This window comes from Pelobates fuscus, chromosome 13 (assembly GCF_036172605.1).
Source record: "Pelobates fuscus isolate aPelFus1 chromosome 13, aPelFus1.pri, whole genome shotgun sequence".
Taxonomy (NCBI): domain Eukaryota; kingdom Metazoa; phylum Chordata; class Amphibia; order Anura; family Pelobatidae; genus Pelobates; species Pelobates fuscus.
In genome coordinates, this window is record NC_086329.1 from 104,867,936 (window position 1) to 104,892,230 (window position 24,295).

Below are 24,295 nucleotides of genomic sequence, written 5' to 3' on the forward strand. Positions count from 1 at the left end.
CTCTGTAAAAACTCCAAAATACACAAAATGGTATTCACAGGAAAATGTCAGCGAAAACAGCTGGGAAATGGAATTAGCACAGCAGCCTGGCATGAAATTGGATCTTCTCCACAGACGTCTTATGCTTTATTTTATCTTAATTGTCGTATGGATGCCAGCCTTAACGATCTCTGCATTAAGTCTGTCGAATCACAAAATGAAAGCAGTCCTTCACGCAATGAGCACTGTGTGCTCTCTGACATAACCACCTGCCTGGTACAGGCCAAGGAAAGCAAAAATTATATATAGACAGCCACGTAGTAGCCATGTGTGCACAACATACAGATGAAAGAGGATTTAAATCGCACCTTTTTTACCCTACGACCCTAAATACTTCTCATCAATTAATCCTTTCACCATGTAATCTTAATGAGATATTCATCCAGTGAAAATGTATTTTTGGACAGAGCACATGACAGTGATAATGGGTTAATAATAAAACGCAATCCATAGGGGCCCCATAAAACCTATTTTGGTCACAAAATACTGCTTCAGCAAATAACTTCTTAAATTTGCCCTTTCTATTATTATGGCACTAAAATCCTTCAGAAGCAAAACCTATATAAGAGATCTCCTGCCCACCAAGGAACCAAGTACCACTTAGGCAACATCAAAGGTGACCTCGTTAATCACCCGACAGACTGGGACAGAAGCCTCCACAGCAGCCGCTACCTGATGGAAAAGTGCAGGTGGAACTTAACTCTTGCAAGGCCTCCTGTCATATGGGCTAGCCTGGGCTTTTTCTGCATGCAGAACTTTTCTCCAGTGTTTATTATTCACATGTTTCTAGCCACTGCGAGCCATTCAACATATTATATTGCATCATTTTTGGTTGTCCCCCTCAAGTATCTCAAGATAAGATGCCTCCCCCACCCCACCCCTATGGGATAATTTTATACCGCATTAGTTCAACGTCTACAAGCTTTTACCATAGGGAAACGTAGCCCAGCTGACCCTGGTCTGAAGACCATATATCTTTACCACTCAGCACCTCCAGCCTTACTGCCTGTAGCCAAACTATTGGTACCATCGGCTATATTGCTATAACGCCAGGCACGAGTGGCCTACGAAAAAGCCTTGGCACCTACAGTCTTAAACGAAAAACTCTCAGCTCGTGGCCCATTGCCCAAATGTGTTATATGACCTATTTTACATACTACACTGAATTGCTATACTGATTTACATATGCTTATCTCATGTAATGTTTTCTACTGAGGCTATGACCGGATACAAAAATAAAGATTTTAAAATAAATACAAAATCCCAAACATGCCTTGGGGAAAATTGAATGGGTGCCATGTTATTATCGTATCCAATGAGATAAGCTTAGCTCTTCCAGAATAAGTTCTCATCACTGCTGTCTCCTACTTGTCCTGACAGTGGCTGCCCTTCCCCAAAATTCAATTTCCCAAAATGTAAATGTCACGAGCCAACGCCTCTCCTTGTCAGCTCTAATCAAGCTTTACAAGAAACTGTTACAGAATACCAATGTGATTCATCTGCTGATATTAGATACAGGGTATCTTTAGCAATCACTCCAGCAGGCAGGGTCACAGCCCTCCGAGTAAATAAACCATTAATGGACACAGATAGGTCATCATTTACCTCTGGTTCAAATGTTTTAATAAAGATATTCAAAGATACAGTATACAGAAGTCACCATTTGTGCCCTCCCCTGGCTTGGGTGCTGAAGAGGAAGCAGGATTCACACAACATTCAATGTAGCACTCCAATATCCCCAAATAGTTCATAATGCAGGGATTACTCTAGTATGTGAAAATGAAAATATCTGAGTATACGCATATTGTTCATCTTCCTTAAGGAATGTTTTGGCACACACTGGCATACAGTATTAATGGATGGTGTTCTCTGTGTTTATATATGAAAGACTGATGACTGCTACATACAAAGCATTAATGGAGATACCTTTTTGCCTTCCTGCCATGGTAAACCCCTCTTTCACATTTTGGGCTCTCTTCCCTTTTCCTTTCTTTTTTTTATTTTTAGCTCCTTGCAGTCACCCACTCCAGTTTCCTACCAACATTCAGGGAGTATAATAACTAAACCTAGCACTGTATGGCATTGTCCACGCCAATTCAAAGCTTCAGGCCAAAAGGGCCTTAGCTGGAAACAGCAGTTCGAAATATTTTTACAATTCAGCTATTTTAATCTAAAAATTGCAGTTCCCTTGTCAAACTTCCACAATTCATTATATAGGAAATAAAGGCCTCAGCCTAGTCAATTTCCTACTATACTGCCTCCTGGCCCCATTATTGTTCTCTCTGTCTTTCCCCAATAATATAGCCACCCCTTAACCCTCTGAAGGTTTTTTCACAACTCAAAGTAACCATACAGCCAAAGGTGGAGGTTAATACATACAATGCATGGACACCATGGCAGAGCAGTCACCTTGGCTGTGCCCCCTAACTCGGGCACCTCACTACCAGCTGGGCTTGTGCCAGGTCTCCATTGTACTAGCCCTACGTCTCACAGTTACCCTCTCCGACATGCAATATACCCAGCACTCCCCATGTCGAAGCTCAGACTTACACAGATGTTTCATGAAAGTTCTGCATAATAATGCAGGAAAAATTTTCACAGTTACAGCGATCCATCTGGGGCCAATCTTCCAGCACTGTCAGTTTGATTATACATTTACAGTTTGCAGATTTTCTCCCACACACCCGAGAATCAGGATCACTAAATACCCTTTGAAACAAACACTTTCCCTGTAAATGGATTTATTAATCCATTGAGCTTAGATCTATAAACATCAGCTGGCCTGCACCGGTGCTGAAATGATCTATCTGCAAAGCACTCTCCTTTAAAATAAACCTGAACACTTTGCCAACTTTCCAATATATTCTGTCTTAACCGGTCTTTCTAATAAAATAATAATGGATTCTCCTTTACGCTTTTTGTGCTGCACAGAGAAACTGCGTCCTTTTAGTTTGAAACCGCGGTAGAAGTTGGTGAAACCATAGAAAGCTGCTCACCAGCTGCCAAAATGTTAATACATTAAAACCGCAGATCCCGGCCATCAATTAGCTGGAGGGGTGTTGTTTTAATGGCTGCTAATATTTATGTTTTATGATTTCACAAAAAAGAAGAATACTATGCAGGCCGGACACGTCAAACAAACAAACCAAAAACTTCCTTCACTTTAAAAGCAGTTGATACATTGGGGTCTGGCATGAAAAGAGATGTATTAATTCAGAAAATAAAGCTGGCGGCTGAGACAGAGCAGCGCAGGAACAAGAAGACCTTGTTTGACTCTGGACAGTGGTAGATTTAGGGTAAAGAGAGTAAAAGTTACATTAAAATTAGGGTAGTAGATAACTGTAATAGCCTTCCAATAGAAGTAGCACAGTAAGAGAATTTCCAGCGTAGAGTTGACCCTTAAAAAAAATAAAAAATAAAAACTTGTGAATTAAGTTTCTGCAATCTGCTATACCCAGACCAGAAAGTGATTCCGCCAATCAAGGTGCTCCTTAATTTGCTGCTATGTTCAGCTTGACCCGTGAATCTATGCACAGCAGTGCTCTCAACCAGTGAGCGTGGCTCTGAACCCAGGTCAGTTTTTAAACAGTTTAACCACTTACTGTGGGAGGCTGCCTCTGGCACCATAACAACTACAACAGATGGCACTTGGAGTGCTGTTTGAAATACTAGAACTAGAAACTAAACTCAGTATATGGTTACATTATGGGCAGCTTCATCCAGATCCATCTGGGACAAAACCTGAAAATTATTTGATCCCAGACCTAGAAGAAACATGCAGAATTCAGCAACTCGGTAAGAGCTCACAGGGTGAGGCCAGTGGAGAGGTCGGAACAAGCAGCGACTTACTCATCATGGCGGACACCATGTGTCTCCACAGTCCCAGCGAAGACCAACTTGATGTCTTAACCAAGCTGGACCGGATCTTTAAAACGTTTGCCGTAAGTTGGAACAGAAGTTGCACCGGCCTGGCCCAATACAATCAAGTGATTACGCACCCTGCATGCTGTCCCTACATCTCCAGCAGGAGTCCCCCCCAGCCCACACAGTGGAGAAAGCCACAAAATGACAAAGGGGCAAGCAGTGTCCCTCACTTAAGTAAAAGGCAGCACAGAAGAGGGAGCCATTGCGGGTCGAAAAAGGATCTACTGGAGTGTAGGGGGTACTGCAGGAATCCCCGATCCTACCATACAACTTGACCCACCTGTTTCCAACTGGGCTCAGAGGCCTGAAGTGTTCATCCCTATTGCAGGACTGTGTTCGACCCAAAGACGGCACCAGTACAATCAGCCTCCCGGAGCTCCTGGTCATCTACCTATCCTTTCTCACATATTTTGCTGCTTACACTTGTATACCTTATTATACTGTTTTTCCCTTTTATCTGATGTGTTTTGCCTTGCATATCATTTTCCACTCCCATCATTCTACCAACCTAGTCAATGATACAAAAACCGTGCTGATAATTAGACATGCTCGGAAAAATAACTGCTTCTCTCCATAGATGGTTCACACATTTAGAGTTCTTCCCACAGTCACTGATCTGAAACATGCCTTCCAAATATTACATCCAATTTGCAATAGGCATCAAAATAATATAAATTTAATGTGAAGGACAATGTAAAAAGGAAAGTTCGGTCCCGCTCTTGCAGTCTGTTACTTTCGGTGTTGGCGTGCACTGAAACTCTCTCCAGCATCCTCCATATGAAATGGTTATCCAGTCGATTTCCTAGCAACCAAACTAGTTTCGGCTCTCAAAGCAGACTCTCTCAATGGCTGGCTAGTATTCCAAAGGCCTTGCTTATCTAGGAACACATACAATCGCTCTCTCAATATGGAGATGCTCCTGTGATCCCTTACTGATCAGACCAAGACAGGGAGGCTGCGGGGCCACTCATATAACCCAATACCCAGACCATGAAGTGACTCAGCCAATCATGATGCTCCTTCAAAGCTGTATTCCAGGGCACTACCAATCCCTCTGCCTCCTCCCCCCCCCCCCCCCCCCTGGTAAATAAAGGGTTTTAAAAAAAAAACCAAAACGTTATTTACTTAACTGATCACAGCACCAATGTCCCTCGGCGCTGAGTCAAAGCTCTGTGCCTCGACAAGTGGGGTGTAATGTGTATGCACGACAAATGCCACACGCGCATTATACCTCCCCATAGGAGAGCATTGAATCAATACTTTCCTATGGGGAAATCTGACGCTGAAGGTTCTCATGCAGAGCGTGAGGACGTCCAGCATCAGATAACGAACCAAAAGTCCATTACGATTCCAGAAGCCCCCTAGAGGCTGTCTGGTAGACAGCCACTGTGGGCAGACTTAGAGCTGCAATGTAAACATTGTATATCTCTGGAACTGCAATGTTTTACATTACAGTACTAAGTGCAAAAGGGTTACAGCACCCAGACTACTTCAATGAGCTGAAGTGGTCTGGGTGCCTACAGTGTCTCTTTAAATAACTAAAAACTAAACTCAGTCTATGGTTGCATTACGAGCAGACTAAAGTGATTAACTGGTTTCCATCTAGGTTCACGAGGTTCTAGAGGTCTATAAGCTCCTATAAAACACAACCCTGCAGAGAGTAAGATACAAATTCATTGCGTACACTGTAGTAATGTAAAATATTTAAAGGTAACTGACAGATAAAGACAGGCCAGATAGGCCATCAGCACAGCCACAGGCTGACAGGAAGCTATGGACGTGTTCTGTATAAGGCAATCACAGCCAAAGGGAACGTTTGTTAGAACACACACACACGTTCGCAAAGGATCCACAAGCTGTAATCTAGCGGTCTCTATTTATTCCTATGTTAGATAATTGGCACATCTGGGAGGGATGTCATGCCCAATGCCTTGCTTCCAATTTAAGGGCATTTCATGAGCATTATGAAAGAAATCCGTAAAAAAGAATTAATGGGCAGCCAGGGATTAGAGTCATTGTCCTGGTTGGAGAGGTGGAGCCTGGGTGTAATCCCGATGTTTGCTCCACAACTAATGCATTGTTTTATTTATAATAAAAGTTAAATACACACTGCTAACTCTATTTAGACCACAGATCACATATTCAATTCCTAACTCACAGATATTAATATAGACCTGGTGTCCTCGTTGCTGCTATATCTGCTAAGACTTTCCCCTGGATGTTGGAACATTGCTGCAGGGCTTGCTCCCAGTCACCCATATAGCTGGACAATGATGTTGTGTGGTTGGGCTTTACCCACAGCTGACGTCCCAATTCATCCCCAATGTGTTGGATGGGACCAGGGTATGGGGTTGGTGCAGGCCTCACACTTGCTTTGTGCTCCGGTACATTGTCATGATGAAGCATGAAAGGATCCTTAACTGCTGCTACAGTTAAAGCAAAGACAGATGCACAGACAGGTCCCTTTCCCCTAATAACCTCCCAATCCAGATTCGCGCTCAAACTGTCAGGTAGTGACAATTCAATCAACCCAAAGGAAGTGTTTATGTTGCTCCGCAGACCATGGCAGTCTGTGTGGTGGACAGGGCACAAGTGCAAATCCGAGAATAATTACCGTAAGTGACTGATAAATCGATGATTACTTTTACAGAAGAGTACAAACCTGACAATTATTATACAAAATAAAAACCATTTGGGAATGTTATCACAGATGTTTCACTGAGCGTTAATACCATGTAAGTGATGTTATTTGTACTCAATCTACCAAGTCCTTGTCCAGTGATCGCTACGGTCTCCTTCTGTTTATGGTATCACATATACAGATCATGTGCGTGCTAAGCTGGAGGCTGTCACAGAGGAGTCAGGAGTTAAAAATTAAACTCACGAGGTGCATAGTTTCCAGATCAATCTAAAGACAGATTGTTACGCCTGACTCCCCCACCCTCAAAACAGTTTATTTTTGTGTTTTAAAAAATAAATACATTTTAAAAATGTAAAGATTTATATTTAAGAGAACAACTTTTGATGGTTGTTCGATACATATCCCTATATCCATAAAAACTCCATATATATTTTGTGTAATCAGCATGCTGGGTTGTATTCATGTACTCAGCAAAACCTGCAAAAGCCAGGTATCTGATACCAAGACAGCAGCAGATCCTTTAATTCCTGCACGTTGTGAGGTGGGGCCTCCATGAATCAGATGTGTTATTCCAGCACATCCTACAGATGCTCAGTTAGATTGAGATCTGGAGAGTTCGGAGGCCAAGCCCACACCTTGAACTATTTGTCGTGCTCCTCAAACAAATCCTGAGAGATAGTTACAGTGTGGCTGAAAGTGTTAACGGCCATCAGGGAACGCCAATGCTATTAAGTGGTGTACATGGTCCTAACAATCTCTAGGTATGTAACAAGTGTCAAAGTAACATTACATAAATGCCAGGACCCAAGGTTTCCCGTCAGAACAATGCCCAGAGCATAACGCCTTCTTCCCATAGTGCATCCTGTTGCCATCTCTTCCCCAGGTAAAACAACGCAAACCTGGCCATCAACCGGAGCTAAAAGAAAATCTGATTCACCAGACCAGGCAACCTTCTTCCATTACTCCATGGTCCAGTTCTGACACTCAGCAAAGGTGCTTTCAAGGATGGACAGGTATCATCACGAGCACTCTGACCAGTCTACGGCAATGCAGCCCCATACACAGCAAACTGCAATACACTGTGTGTTCTGACACCTTTCTACCATGGCCAGCATGGCCTTACAACACTTTTGATAGGTACTAACCACTGCTTACTTGGAACACCCCACAAGACTTGCTGTTTTGGAGACGCTCTGACCCAGTAGTCTAGCCATCACTATTTAGCCTTACCAAAGTCACTCAGATCTTTTCACTTGCCCATATTTCCTACTTTCAAAACATAAGCTCCAAGAACTGACTGTTCACTTGCTGCCTCATATATCCCACCCCTTGATATATGGTGGGATATAGGAGGCACCTTCACCCGTTAATGATTTTAATGTTGCAGACGATTAGTGTTTCATATAGCAAGGGGAAGTATATGTGGTCAACCAAGTATCCTACATAAACCAACAGTAGCATCAAATCACCCCAAATTATGCCTTTTTATGGTAATCGGTTAAAAAGTGGGAGCATTGGAAATAAAGACTGATAACTGAATGAATTGGTGTGACGGAGGGCTAACTTTACTTTGCCCTAGGAATGCTAATCTTCCTAACAAGCAGTCAGCTCCGGACCTCTCCGGGGCTCACTGTGCCTACTGTGGGTGAGAACACAGCTGCTGCACCACGGCTGGAGCCAGTTTATTTCACTAGAAACCCAGGAAAAATGTCAGCCTCTTTCTCACCCCACCCACCCACACTCTGGAACAAGTGGGAGCCATCAGCAGGTGAAATTATTTAAAAAATATAACTTAAAAACACACACACCCTGTGACAATTAGTTTTGCACTGGCCAGAGGCCTCAGTAAGGCCAACACAAGAACGTTGTGTTTATATAGTTTTTCCAATGTGTGTTTTCGCTTCAGTCTGTATGCCAGGAAAAGCTATGGGGATCTGGATGTTTACATCCAAGCTGAGATTGCTATTTGAGTGTGCTTCGCCAAAAATGACATCAGAGGATTTGACCAAGCAAAAATGGCAAGGCTTTGAAGAAGGCAATATAGCAGCTGCTTCTTACTGCTGGCCAGATGGCAGACACTGCTTCCATAGAAAATATAATATCCTGCTATTCACTAAGCACTCAACCAAGAATCCCATGCCCTGATCTACACGGCCCAGAATCCTGTGCATGCGCTCATCTACACGGCCCAGAATCCTGTGCATGCACTCATCTACACGGCCCAGAATCCTGTGCATGCGCTCATCTACACGGCCCAGAATCCTGTGCATGCGCTCATCTACACGGCCCAGAATCCTGTGCATGCACTCATCTACACGGCCCAGAATCCTGTGCATGCGCTCATCTACACGGCCCAGAATCCTGTGCATGCGCTCATCTACACGGCCCAGAATCCTGTGCATGCGCTCATCTACACGACCCAGAATCCTGTGCATGCGCTCATCTACACGACCCAGAATCCTGTGCATGCGCTCATCTACACGACCCAGAATCCTGTGCATGCGCTCATCTACATGACCCAGAATCCTGTGCATGTGCTCATCTACACGACCCAAAATCCTGTGCTTGTGCTCTAACTACCCAGAATCCTGTACATGCGCTATTACACTACCCAGAATCCCAGGTGAGTGTTCTACACAAGCAACTTTACCTACAGAGTATACCAGGTATATACCTATACACAGATCAGATAAAACGAGATAAAATGGCCACTAGTTTCCATCACAGGCCTCCGCAGAGAAACACAGCTGGAAAGTAAACAGCAGCATATGTTCCTTTCAAAGAGCAATTAATACAAGCTGGATAGGTCTGATTAACACAGGTTTAAACAGGGAAGAAATAACAGCAAGCACCATACATTCCACTCAAACGTCTACTAATTTCAAGAGTCCGAGAGAGCGGACAGAAGTAGGACTTCTTTTAAATTATACGTTATATAAAAAGATAAACAGAGGGCAAGAGACAGACAAAGAAAGAGCGAGAGAGACAGAAGTGGGACAGACATACATGGAGAGTCAAATACATAGACAGACACACAACTATATAGACCGAAAAAGAGAATCGGCTCAAACTAACAGGAAATATCAACTTTACTAGAATCCTCATCATGAGGTCATGAATGGACTTTAAAAAAATTAAATAAAAAATGATTTGTTTGTGGGAAAAACTTATTTTGGCAAATCTTGTGCGTTAATCATGCCATACTAATGACTTCCTTAGAATAAATATCTCCTATAATTCAGATGCTATGGATTTGTTTAATATCCCAGAGTAGTTTCACAAGGTTAATTTAATGACAACAATCAGCAGAAAAATGTATATATCTGACAGATTAACCATTTCTACCAAACCGACTTCATGCCCAGTCCAAACATCTAAAATCTGTCTCTGCCGTCAGTGACTGTCACATTCCGCAGAGCGATACAGGGGGATGATAGACCCCTGCTGTTACTAATATTTACAATGCATTGGACTTTCTCAAGGGAAACTAGATCCCCAGTGAGCTTTGGTAGTGTTGGCAAGAAAAATAGGGATTCCTAAACAGGGATTTAAAAAGGTAATACAGTGATAATATTACAGAACCATAATACTCGATCTAGACTGCTCTGCACAGTTAGAATTTATTTAGTTTAGAAATAATCGGTTGCCAGAAAAGTAGATCTAAAATGATACTCAGGGGTTTATCTGCTAAACACAAAACCGCACAGAATTAAAAATGAAAATTTAGGCTTAAATAGCAGATATTCAAAAATGCGCCAACTCAACCACATCGATTGCTTTGTAAAACTTTGCAATTCAGTTTTAAGTTAACTCAGGGCTTTACAAATGTGTTTGGAATCTAGAAGCCAGCTAAAAAAAAGTTAGGAACCAGTTATTTTCAACGAGAAAATGCAATTCTTAAATGGACACTATAGTCACCAGAACCACTACAGCGTGATGTAGTTGTTCTGGTGTCTAACTGCTATTAGAGTTTAATAAGTCAAACCAGCTGAGTGGGCTACCAGTGTACTCACAATGCTGGCTGGTAAGCCTATCACTGGCCATTCACCTGGACAATAGCCAACATTAGTTAGCATGATCACTCCTTCAAGACACTGTCTAGCAATGGTGAAGACAATGTAGTCCAGGCATTCAGGGTATTTTTCAAACAGCAATTTTATTGGAGAAACACAGCAATGTTTCGATCCACACTCAGATCATTGTCAATGATGATGATCGAAACGTTGCTGTGTTTGCCGTCTTTCTCCAATGAAACTGCTGTTTGAAAAAAAAAAAACCTGAGTGCCTGGACTACATTGTATTCACTATATGGAATGGGGGTTTGTCAGCCCTAGTACAGTGCACCAATGTCTACAAATGATGAGAGTGTGGATCCCTCCTTTGTTTGCAATCACTGTCTAGCAATGGGACATCTACAACAAAGAGATTAAAAGGGATATTCTACATCAACACCTGTGGCTGAAATGCCTCTGCCACGTGTTACTAGAGGGACCTGCTGGCTAGCCCCCTGCCCAAAGAATGTGGGTCCTGCAAAAAGCCTGTTAAAAAACGTTGTTTGTGCCATTTTCCTAAGCTGTTCGGGAACCGAACAGGAGCACGAACCATGGACCACCCGGAAACTTGTTAAGCCCTATCATCACCTCTTAACGATTCTAACCGCAGTGATCTAATTGTTCATCTGGGTGGCCGCAGTTCGTATGAACGACCATGAGCCAGCCATCTGGTTCCCACGAACGCAGGCAGCGGTGTTTGGTCATGGAGTTCATGGACTTCCATCAAATCGCCTTTGTTTGGATTTTACACCACCTAGAAGGGCACTGTTCGGTGGAATTGTTTGTCTGGATGAGGGGAACAAGCTCCATGATATGACTATTGACTACGTTCGGTAGTTTGTTAGTTTTTAAACTACCGAACTTGACCGGTTTTGGGCATAGGACCATATGCACAGTTGGCCAAATTATGACTTCCCTAGAAATCCCAAACCCTGAACCGATCTGGGTGATTTTTGGATATGTTGCTCCCCCAGATCAGGGCTATCAGGGGATGTAACATTTGTGGGGTTTTCATGTGTTTTGGGGTGTCTGAAAAATATATGTGTTTCTGTACCAGGAGATAATGAAGTTGGGTACAGTTTCTGACTCAATTATCTCTCAGGCACAGAGGAGGAGTTTGTAACGTGTATAAATTATGTGACTGTGCTCCCATTAAATAGACTACTACTTTCCAGCATTAAGCCTTGGCTCATGTGTGGGGGTAATTGCTATACTGCGCTTTGGATGATTATACTCTTTTGGAGGAGAGGTCTTCTCACTGGGAGCTGGATCCAGGTGTTGGTCCAGGGTGCCAAGCTGCGGCGGCTAAGAGGGGGCTACGGTGGTTATGGTGTCTGGTGCGGTGCTTATAGTACTCGGTGATACTAGGAAGCGCGATTGGCAGAGGTACCCAGTCGGGGTGCAAGGCGGTCCGCCACAACACCCTTACTAACCAACTAAATCAGAATGATCGGTCAACCTTACAGGTAGAGATTTTGTAGGGAAAATGGGTATGGGAATGATTATTCCCCTCCGAATATCCTTTGAGTCAAATTCCAAATTTTGATTATTTTCTCAGGAAATGGGTGTGATCCCTGTGTCAATCCTGGTCTTCCCATTTGTATGGGAGAGCACTGCACCCCCAGTACTATCCTGGTACTGCCAACATTGCCATGCCCCTAGAAGGCACAGTACTGCTAATGCTGACAAGCTATCTGGAGAAATTTAATATTGCTAATATGGACATTTATCTTCTGCATTAGCAACCTGGGGGGCAGGGGCCAAACTCAAAAGTGATGAGTTACCCCAGACCCTCAGATAGCAAAAACACACGGTTTGGTGAACAGGTACCAAACAATGGGGAGACTGAAATGTCTAAAAAACAAACCCAGCTACCAATCCTTTTAATACACCATCTCACAGTTAATAAGAAGGCTCCTGTGTTAAACTCAATGGATGTATCTAAGCTAGACACAGGGTTAAATATATGAAACTTTTGGATGTAGGGCTATGTTTGTACAGAGCAGAGAGACTCCAGTTTGTAAAAGAGATTTGTAATTCTGTCACTGTCTCCTCCAGGCTGACCCACTGCCGTGGTATGCAGCCTACAGTTACTTGCTGAAAACATAGGTGATCTCAGCTAGGAAAGGCATCAATCTGCTCTGTCACACAGGGGATTAGACCTCAGATTAAACAGGGGCTCTGGTATGCAGTGTGGTACTCAAGGTGCAAGGCTGGGGGAGAGTACACAAAGAGCTACACTATCACTAGTGAGACGCGAGGTCATCCACTACGCAGGTACTGTGGAATATGTACCGACCTGTTCTTTAAATGGACAACTAGAGGACAAACAGCCAACCAATTCGCTTTTTCCAAGGAGGCTAGTTAAAATAAACTAGTTAATTATTTAAACGTATGGTGTATTGGAAGTTCTAACAATGAAGTGTTTGATCAGACTGATAAGAGCTCTGAATGGAACACAAAACACACCATTCATTGCCGATGGCACAAAGTCTCAAATTGTAATCTTATCTTGTGATCACAGGCTCACACTAACCTGGAAACTGCTCCATCCTTCACTCCAACCAAAATGAAAGATATACGGGCATGGTAGGTGTTGTAGTTTAAAAATGTGATGTGTGGGCAGGCTGGAATGCTTTGTATTATCGGACACATTGGTACGCTCTCTACCCACAGTAAAATCCTGATTTATATTTCAAATCAGATAAAAAGAACAGGCAGTATGCATGCAAACAGTCCCTGGTACACATTTAGAAACTACAATTACATTTGCACTTTGCTCAAAATGATAAAAATCACTGGCAAAGACAACATACACAAATTAAATAAAGAACTGGCGTGGATTCATGATCTAGTAGAAACCCAGATAAGCCTCAAAATGGAACTATATCATGTCCACATGTCCTTATAAAGAGCAAGATCATTTTATGGCATACCCATGATGTGGTTTGTTGTGTTGTACAATAAATGCCGAAGCTTTTAAATTAACTTGTCCATGAGGAGAATAGCCACTAATGTGTCATTACCTAAAGTACTGATGGCTGGAGTTTGTCATACCAGATGGCTAGCTGAGCATCCATTAGAAACAAATGCTGCAGCAGCCAGATTGCCAAGCAATACCTACCACTGTTACAGAGTACCCTGAAACATTTTAGCGGCTGGTAACGCAAGGAGCAGGGGCTCCAAAAAAGGATGGAATGCGGGCACAGCGGTCACCTACGGCCAATGTAAAAAAAATAAAAGGACTTTAAAGGCTTGCCCAGCTAAGAATTAATAATAAAATGAATATTAAAATTCTGTTATATTAACAGAAGCAGATATGTTCATCACATTCCTCCACAGTATTACAGGAACGCTGAGCTAGTCCAGATGCACCCGACACAGAGAGAGCCGTCATCGCTGATACCAGGTAAAGGTCACGCGATGCCACATCAAAGCAGCCTGCCAGATTATAGCCCAGCCGCTGGGAATGTCTGGACCCCATTCCTTTATACTAAAATGTCATGTAATGTTACAAATAGTATCCAGAAATTCCTTCTGTTCTACGCAATCGTGCTTACCTGCCTCTGATTTAAAGGGCAAGTCTAATTTTTGGTTACAAGAGGCATAAAAGGAAAAAGAAAATATGCAACATCTGTATGTATGTTTACATAAATATAACCAATCTTTAAAACTGATTTGCAGAGGATATAGGTCATACATCAGGGTGTTTGCCAAAAGGTACTTACTTCTGCTGTTAGACTACAAATCATGGTTCTACAGCTGGAATCTCTAAAATGAGGTTATAGTTGCTTGAGTGCAGCCAATGGGAGGCCGAATCTGTGCATTGCTCATCTTTAATTGGCTGCACAGACTTCTTATTTAGAATACCCACAAGCTGCTAATGCATAGGTAAAGCAGACAGAGCGAGGCACCGAGGACACACAGACTGGTGTTAGGAGGGTAAAAAGGGGAATAGACAAAAACGTGGGGTTTAATCACTCAACAACAATTGACAAGAGAAATGCCAAAACATGCACTTTTGAAAATAGCTGGACTGGAGAATTTTTTCCAACCCTGTTATTCTTTTCTAGATTGTGCAATTTGACAAGAATTCAGATTTCAGTAAATAAACCCCATGCAAAACACCATGAGAGAATAGGAGACCAGCCATTCTATATGTGCTGCTGGTAAACAATAAAAGCCCAGACAAGAAGTAGTTACAAACACTCCCATGGCTGTTCAGTTCCAACTACATTTGCTTCAACTCTAATTTTGCAAAACCGCTCTGCATTGCAATGGGACGGAATAGTATAGCAGGTAAGGGTCTGTGTGTGATGGGGAACCCTCCGCTTCCCACAAAGTTATTAAAAAATATGCGACAGTAATAATAGCTGCAATAACATTTACACAATTAATGCACAAACCGTGACAATGATATCATTTGTCGATTACTGCACAGACCACCGGCCATGAGAAGAGGGATTTAATCAAAAGGCAACATCTGCCTAACTCGGCAAAACAAACAAGGAGGACAGCCGGACAGAGAGAGATTCCAGAGCCGGCTCTCGGGAGGGGCCACAGGCTGCGATTCCACTCATTCCCGCCGAGTAAGGGATTCTAGGCTCCTCTTACTGAGAGCACTGACCAAACTGGCAAGGAGTGCGTGAGCGGAGCTTTGATCTCTAGGGAAAGGGTCGTAACAGAGCAGTAACCAGGGGCCTTGCCAAGCAGTCCTGGAGGAGATTATACACACACACTGCATCTATGCCTGAGATGGGTTAGGATAGATGGCTGCACCAAAGACACCTGCTCATGCACAGAGATGTCCTTTTGGAATGGCCTTTAGCTGGTAAATGGGTGTAGATTTCAGAGAACAATCCTCACATTTGCATTATTACATGTCCCCAATTGCTCCAGGATTACACATTTGCCTGAGAATTTATGTAAAAATACAATTACAAGTAAATGTGAATTTGAGATTAGAAGAAAAAGGGTTTTCTGATGTTCTGACAGTTTTGTTTCACGTAACATCTGGGGAAGAATTATCAAAAATCTTCCAAAAAGTATTTTTATTAAGGATCCTTAATGCAACATTTCGACATGTACCTATATCTTTATCAAGCTTGATACAGACATGGGAACAGGTCAAAACGTTTCAGTGTTTAAATCTAACACAGTGAGTGCCTGGGATTTTTCCCACTAAGTGTATATTGTGTGACAAACATCAACAGAAACAAAATAAAATATTCAGGGACACATCGAACTCATTGAATACTCATTGAATATATATATATATATATACACACACACACACAATGAGTTTATAAACAATTGTTTTTAGATGAAATGCTGTTTTAAGTATAAGAATGCTGAGAGTAATGTGACCCCAGAGACACACGCAGGTGGGACGATCTGTGGATCCAGTTTTCCGATACAGAGAAATGACGTGATACATTTAGTCTGGGAGTTAGTGGCAGGCCTTATCTGCAATGGCAATGACTAACACCACCTGCTGGGTACTTTATAATCTTACTAGGGGGAGTAACAGGGGAAATGAGCAATGGAGAGCCATGAACCACGACAGGATACAGTACAATGCATGTAATGAGCCAGGCATGGAATCTATCCACCCAGAACAGTAGGATGCACTGCCAGCACTGCGTCCCTTCCCATGCCTTCATTACCCCAATGAGAGCACTGCGTCCCTTCCCATGCCTTCATTACCCCAATCAGAGCACTGCGTCCCTTCCCATGCCTTCATTACCCCAATCAGAGCACTGCGTCCCTTCCCATGCCTTCATTACTCCAATCAGAGCACTGCGTCCCTTCATTACCCCCAATCAGAGCACTGCGTCCCTTCCCGTGCCTTCATTACTCCAATCAGAGCACTGCGTCCCTTCATTACTCCAATCAGAGCACTGCGTCCCTTCCCATGCCTTCATTACTCCAATCAGAGCACTGCGTCCCTTCCCATGCCTTCATTACTCCAATCAGAGCACTGCGTCCCTTCCCATGCCTTCATTACTCCAATCAGAGCACTGCGTCCCTTCCCATGCCTTCATTACTCCAATCAGAGCACTGCGTCCCTTCCCATGCCTTTATTACCCCAATCAGAGCACTGCGTCCCTTCCCATGCCTTCATTACTCCAATCAGAGCACTGCGTCCCTTCCCATGCCTTCATTACCCCAATCAGAGCACTGCGTCCCTTCCCATGCCTTCATTACTCCAATCAGAGCACTGCGTCCCTTCCCATGCCTTCATTACCCCAATCAGAGCACTGCGTCCCTTCCCATGCCTTCATTACTCCAATCAGAGATGCTTGGAGCACACTGCATTAAACTGAAGGTTGTTCAGGTCTCTAAATGCATGTACTCCCCCACAGGTCGATTTGCTTAATACAGACAGGCTGTTTTCATTATAGGGAGTGCACCAAAACATGTCTCACAGTGCCCTCAGGAGAGGAATTAATCACCAGGCTGCCAACTTATTAATTAGGGATAGTGCAATCGAGAAGCCTTGCAGGGGTCACACACAGTGCTGGCAGGATTCCCTTAATACCACAGACAGGCTTGTGGCTCTATTGTAATCTGCAAACCCTCTACAGAGACAGAACAGGAGGTTCTCTCCCCCACTACTCAATGACTGCTCCATCCCCTAACAGACCCACTGCCCTATACTCCCAACTGCTACTCCCATTACAGCTATCCCCTAACAGACCCACTGCCCTATACTTCCAACTGCTACTCCCATTACAGCTATCCCCTAACAGACCCACTGCCCTATACTTCAAACTGCTACTCCCATTACAGCTATCCCCTAATAGACCCACTGCCCTATACTTCCAACTGCTACTCCCATTACAGCTATCCCCTAACAGACCCACTGCCCTATACTTCCAACTGCTACTCCCATTACAAAGGTCTATCCACTAACAGGCACATTGCCCTATACTTCCAACTGCTACTCCCATTGCAACTATCCACCAACAGACACATTGCCCTATACTACCAACTACTACTCTCATCGCAACTATCCATCAACTAACAGACCTATTGTCTCTATTCCCCTCAATGCCTATGTACTTCTCTCTGACTCCCATTATGCTCACAGTCCAGTGGCACACTATTTGGCTCCTTTAGAGATAATTTCCTCAGCTCTGGTGGCATTTGCCAGCATTGTGCATTACAGAATAATATAATTTCATAGAAATAAAAGTGACGTAAGATCTCTTGGTAAGTTATCTGTATGATGTTAGACAATGTGTTGTGTGGAGTCTTTGCACAGCATTATAAAGATACCTGTAAATGTTCTTACCTTCGGTGAATGCCTCCCATTGGTAAAGTCTACCCATAAACTCCTGATTGTTAAAGGTGGCGCACTGTAAAGTCCTGGAATCTGGCTGGTTTGCTGGGCATGGCTGCAGACACAGAAAGGGAACACAAAGTTATGAAGCTATCCTCCACAGAGATAGCACTAAAAAAACAACCCTACTAGTCCTGGGGGCACACAAACTAAACCACTAGACTGCAAGAGAAACTAGGCCGGGGATGCAGGGTGGTCTTGGAAACTAGGCCGGGGATGCAGGGTGGTCTTGGAAACTAGGCCGGGGATGCAGGGTGGTCTTGGAAACTAGGCCGGGGATGCAGGGTGGTCTTGGAAACTAGGCCGGGGATGCAGGGGGGTCTTGGAAACTAGGCCGGGGATGCAGGGGGGTCTTGGAAACTAGGCCGGGGATGCAGGGCGGTCTGAAAAACTAGGTCCAGGCTGCAGGGGGTCCAAGAAATTTGTGCAGTACTTAAAATAAATGACTTGTGGGTAGATGGTCTAGAAAAATTTCTAATGCAGATCACTGCACAGAGAACAAAAACAAAAATATTTTATAAATCTTAAAAACTGAATGTGTGCTTAAGTATACAGTAATTAGATGGGATGCAAAGGAGAACAAATGCTTATCTTATCGTTGCAGGAAAGCAGAACAAGTGCACAAGATAAGTCCATTGCTATATGTCACTCTCAGCCATCAATCAATGTCAGTTATTTTAAAGTTGGTTAAGGATTTCTCACTGTTCGAGCTTGCCAATACTCTCCTGTTAAGATGGTCTAAAAAAAAAGACTGTTTCCAAAGTCTGTGTGCAAATTGTAATCTTACAGGAAATCTTCGCTCAGATTTCTAGGGCAGCAAGCCTGCCCTACCTTAGACCTTTTCCTAACTTGTCTTCATTCCTATAAAATACTCAGCTAGAACTCTGAATGAATCATTGATGAAAGGCTTCGCCTGGTGGGTGAGCTATCCTGTTTCCTCTCAGAGGATGACTCGGGCTGCTTCAGACAAGCCATGAATGTGAAAGCAGGACTTTTTGGAAACTTCAGGAAGATGTTAACAGGAGGTAGACGCTCCCCCATTAAATCATGGCAACGAATAAAAGAAACACAGGGGAATGCAAACATGCCAAACGTAAATTATAATTAAACTTGTTTAAACAATGCAGTAAGCTGAGCTGTCAAAATGCAGAGGGAGAGTGCTCAAACTGTTTTATTTTTAACCGTCACTCATGCAGATAGCACAAATGTTTAAAACAAAAACCTGTCTTTCAAATACTAACAGGTGATTATGGGATAAGATACATTGAAGTTAAGTTGGGCTGTCTATATGTTTTTAGTTGCCTCTTTAACCCTTAGAGAACAAAATAAGATGCCACAGGCATTAAGCATTGTGGCATATATGTATGGTGGCAATAAAGGGTTACGCTGACCTTCCTGTACAGTTAGGATAAGTTAAATAAACTCCATAAACCCCAGTGAACTTGTTGGGCAGGTAGCTGGGCAGTTTTGGTGACACAGCTGTTGCTGGGGACAAGAGCTGGTTGAGCATTGGTTGCAGGCAGTGAGCGAAGCGCGAGAACCAGGTAAACATAAAAAGTGACAGCCAGGGCCGGTGCAATAATTTTTAGGTACACAGGCGGAGATGCATTTTGCCAGCCCATCACCCCCCTTCATGTATACAGAGGAGCTACTTACAAACTCAAAGATTATTGCATTGGTGCTTCTTGAGTCTCAGTCATGCCACACAATACTGTGAGCTGTATTGCTTTGGACTGGGTTTTACTCATTTACCTTGATCCTGGGCATTAAAATTCACAGTATTGTGCATGAGATAATCACAAAGATCCACATAAAAAAAAACAAAAAAAACGCCTTTTTTGAGTGTATTACAAATCAGTAATGTGCATAGTAGATTACAGAGCTCCACACCTAGAAAATGAATATGCATTTTGTATAACACTCATAGAGCTCCACTATAATAAACCTCACAATAATGTGATGTAGTGTGTGGTGGCTGTGTGTGATATGTTTCATGTGCATGTGTTGGCTGTGTGTAGTGGGCGTTTAATTCATATAATAAAAATAAGTTTTACCTCTACTCCTGTTTACTCTTTTTTGTATGGAGGGAGCTAAATTCCCTGGTGGCCCGGTGGTAAAACACATGTCCTGTACTTATGACTGGTGCACTGCAGACCCCGCCTTCTAGTCTGGTGCTTTTTATGAGTTCAGGCTAGGAATCATGGTGTGACTGCATTGACTATAACTGGGCACCAAAACCGTGACACCGCAATTATAGTCTGCGCCAGACGCAGGTGCATACCATGCACTCCACCTACGTGTCACCAGGAATTAAATTTTTTTTTTTTTTTAATATATTGTTGATCTTGTAATATATTGGGGGGAAAATAAGTTAAACAAAGGGAACAAAATGCTAGAGAGAGGGCAGTACAATGACAAGGGAGAGAGTAACAGGGAATTATGGGGCAAAGTGATACAGGGCTAGAGGTGTAGAGTGACAAAGTTATAGCGAGGTTGGGGATTTGGGGGGCAGAGTGACACAGGGCTAGGCGGACAAGGGATTAGGGAGACAGAGTGACAAAGGGCTTGAGGGACAGAGTGGCACAGGACTAGGCCGCAGGGAGGGGGACAGTTAGCACAGGGCTGTGAGGACAGAGGATTAGGGGGACAGAGTGAAAAGGGGTTGGTGACAAAGTGATACATGTCTAGGGAAACCGTGTATTAGGAGGACAGAGTGACACAGGGTTTATTGGGCAGGAGATTAATGGGACAGTGACACAGGGCTACAGGAAAAGTGACCCATGGCTAAGGGGCAGGGGGACATAGTGTCCTATGGCTAGGGGAACAGTGACCCATGGCTAGGGGGATAGTGACACAGAGCTGAGGGGCAGGGGGACATAGTGACCCATGGCTAGGGGGACAGTGACACAGGGCAAAGGGGCAGGGGGACATAGTGACCCATGGCTAGGGGGACAGTGACACAGGGCTAAGGGGCAGGGGGACATAGTGACCCAGGGCTAAGGGGCAGGGGGACATAGTGACCCAGGGCTAAGGGGCAGGGGGACATAGTGACCCAGGGCTAAGGGGCAGGGGGACATAGTGACAGAGGGCTAGGGAGCAGTGGATTAGTGGGACATAGTGACACAGGCCTAGGGGGCCATAGTGACACAGGCCTAGGGGGCAGGTTTACAGAGTAACACAGGGCTGGGGGAGGGGGACAGAGTGACCCAGGGCTAGGGGGCAGGGGGACATAGTGGCAGGGCTAGAGGGAAGGGGGGCATAGTGACCCAGGGCTAGAGGGGTTGGGGACACAGGGCTAGGGGGCAGGGAGACAGTGACCCAGAGCTAGGGGGACAGTGACACAGGGCTAAGGAGCAGGGGGACATAGTGACACAGGGCTAGGGGGGCAGTGAGACAGGCCTAGGGGGCAGGGGCACAGAGTGACACAGGGCTTAGGGTACAGAGTGACACAGGGCTAGGAGGGCAGGGGATTAGTGGGGCAGTGACAAAGGCCTAGGGGCAAGGGGACATAGTGACACAGGGCTAGCGGGACAGGGGATTAGTGGGACAGACTGAAACAGGGCTAAGGGAAAAAATTACAGGGATTTTTGCACCCTCCGCCTGTGCCGCCTTATGGACTCGTCAGCCCTGGTGACAGTGCTAGCACAATCCCTGTCAGCGGTTTCCAAAAGTCAGGAGAGGCGCAGGCTTAATCCCACCCTCCCTCCCCTATCTGCTAAATTTCTTTATAATTAATGTCGTGTTAGAAAGCATTGGAGCAAAGTCATCTTCGGGTTAAAATTTTGAGGAAGGATATGTGTTAAATGGTTGTATATAAAAGGCGGTCAGGTTAGCTATGACTGACTGGCAATTAAGTGGTGGTGAAAGTTAAAATTAAAAGTTTATGTAAATATGTTACCGTTATCAAGTAATGGTGGTATGCCCCTTTTACGCTTTAAATAAAAACTACGGCCTAGCCAATTGAAATATAAATAAACTGTGTCTGTGTTTATTGTGTGGTCTACGTTATTTATGCAAAATATTACCTACCGTACATAAATATACTGTCTATGTAAATGGGAACAGTCCCTCAGTCCGTGCCAATGGGCGCAGTCCCTCAGTGCGTGCCAATCGGTAGAGGCTCCCATTTTATAATAAGTATTATAGTTATAGTTATAAGTGGCAATTACAACTGTAAAATATAGCCACAATCTGTTGAAAAGGAAGCTCATGGCCAGTTTAGTTTTAACAAAATGTTAATAGTTTGAGAATGTATTTATATATTACATGGATCTGTTTACTATATTCTGACAGATATTTATGTATCTGAATTAAAGTAAGACTTTGGATTTTAAATGTGTTGATTTTACTGGTCCAAGTCTTTAGGACTGGCCATGCATCATTATTCTACATCCTCTCCTGTGCATAGTTATATTTTTAATAATACAATGTAGTGGTAGCCCACTATATGAAACCACAGCCTGCGTTAGGGCTTATCAACATATGTAATACTAGTTACAAAAAAAATACTTTTGTTGGAGTTTATAGGAGAGCTATCTTTTTGGGAGAGTTGTGTATTTATGTTTCCATAAAGCACTGGTTTTGGTTAAAGTAAGATGAAACAAAGAGCTATAACATGGGGAAAAGATGAAACGAAGAGCTAGAACATGGGGAGAGAAGATGAAACAAAGAGATATAACATGGGGAGAGAAGATGAAACGAAGAGATAGAACATGGGGAAAAGATGAAACAAAGAGATAGAACATGGGGAAAAGATGAAATGAAGAGATAGAACATGGGGAAAAGATGAAATGAAGAGATAGAACATGGGGAAAAGATGAAATGAAGAGATAGAACATGGGGAAAAGATGAAATGAAGAGATAGAACATGGGGAAAAGATGAAACAGAGATAGAACATGGGGAAAAGATGAAACAGAGATATAACATGGGGAAAAGATGAAACAGAGATATAACATGGGGAAAAGATGAAACAGAGATATAACATGGGGAAAAGATGAAACAAAGAGATAGAACATGGGGAAAAGATGAAACAAAGAGATAGAACATGGGGAAAAGATGAAACAAAGAGATATAACATGGGGAAAAGATGAAACAGAGATATAACATGGGGAAAAGATGAAACAGAGATATAACATGGGGAAAAGATGAAACAGAGATATAACATGGGGAAAAGATGAAACAAAGAGATAGAACATGGGGAAAAGATGAAACAAAGAGATAGAACATGGGGAAAAGATGAAACAAAGAGATATAACATGGGGAAAAGATGAAACGAAGAGATAGAACATGGGGAAAAGATGAAACGAAGAGATATAACACGGGGAAAAGATGAAACGAAGAGATATAACACGGGGAAAAGATGAAACAAAGAGATATAACATGGGGAAAAGATGAAACAAAGAGATATAACATGGGGAAAAGATGAAACAAAGAGATATAACACGGGGAAAAGATGAAACAAAGAGATATAACACGGGGAAAAGATGAAACAAAGAGATATAACATGGGGAAAAGATGAAACAAAGAGATAGAACACGGGGAAAAGATGAAACAAAGAGATATAACACGGGGAAAAGATGAAACAAAGAGATATAACACGGGGAAAAGATGAAACGAAGAGATATAACACGGGGAAAAGATGAAACGAAGAGATATAACACGGGGAAAAGATGAAACGAAGACATATAACACGGGGAAAAGATGAAACAGAGATATAACATGGGGAAAAGATGAAACAGATATAACATGGGGAAAAGATGAAACAGATAACATGGGGAAAAGATGAAACAGAGATATAACATGGGGAAAAGATGAAACAGAGATATAACATGGGGAAAAGATGAAACAGAGATATAACATGGGGAAAAGATGAAACAGAGATATAACATGGGGAAAAGATGAAACGAAGAGATATAACATGGGGAAAAGATGAAACGAAGAGATATAACATGGGGAAAAGATGAAACGAAGAGATATAACATGGGGAGAGAAGATGAAAGAAGAGATATAACATGGTGAGAAGATTAAGTGAAGAGATATAACATGGTGAGAAGATGATGAAATGGGGAAATATAACATGGGGAAAAGATGAAATGGGGATATATAACAGGGAAAAGATGAAATGTAGAGAAATAACATGGGGAGAAGATAAAATAAAGCAAAATAACATAGTGAGAAGATGATATGAAGAGATATAACATGGGGAGATGGTGGGAGATAAATTGGAGAGAGAAACATGTATTTTTGAGTATGTAACTACACATCTGTGTGAATGCGTAAGGAGATTGGATAAC

General features: G+C 43.1%; 1 protein-coding gene across 3 annotated transcripts in view; it reads right to left on the reverse strand.

Moving 5' to 3' along the window:
- ADAMTSL4 (ADAMTS like 4) overlaps positions 1 to 24,295 on the reverse strand; it is a 131,424-nt gene that overhangs the window by 47,177 nt on the left and 59,952 nt on the right. For all 3 annotated transcript variants that reach the window (XM_063439934.1, XM_063439933.1, XM_063439935.1), the window contains one exon: positions 17,954 to 18,056. In XM_063439934.1, the coding sequence (XP_063296004.1) occupies positions 17,954 to 18,056 (103 nt within the window). The remainder of the gene's footprint in view (positions 1 to 17,953; positions 18,057 to 24,295) is intronic.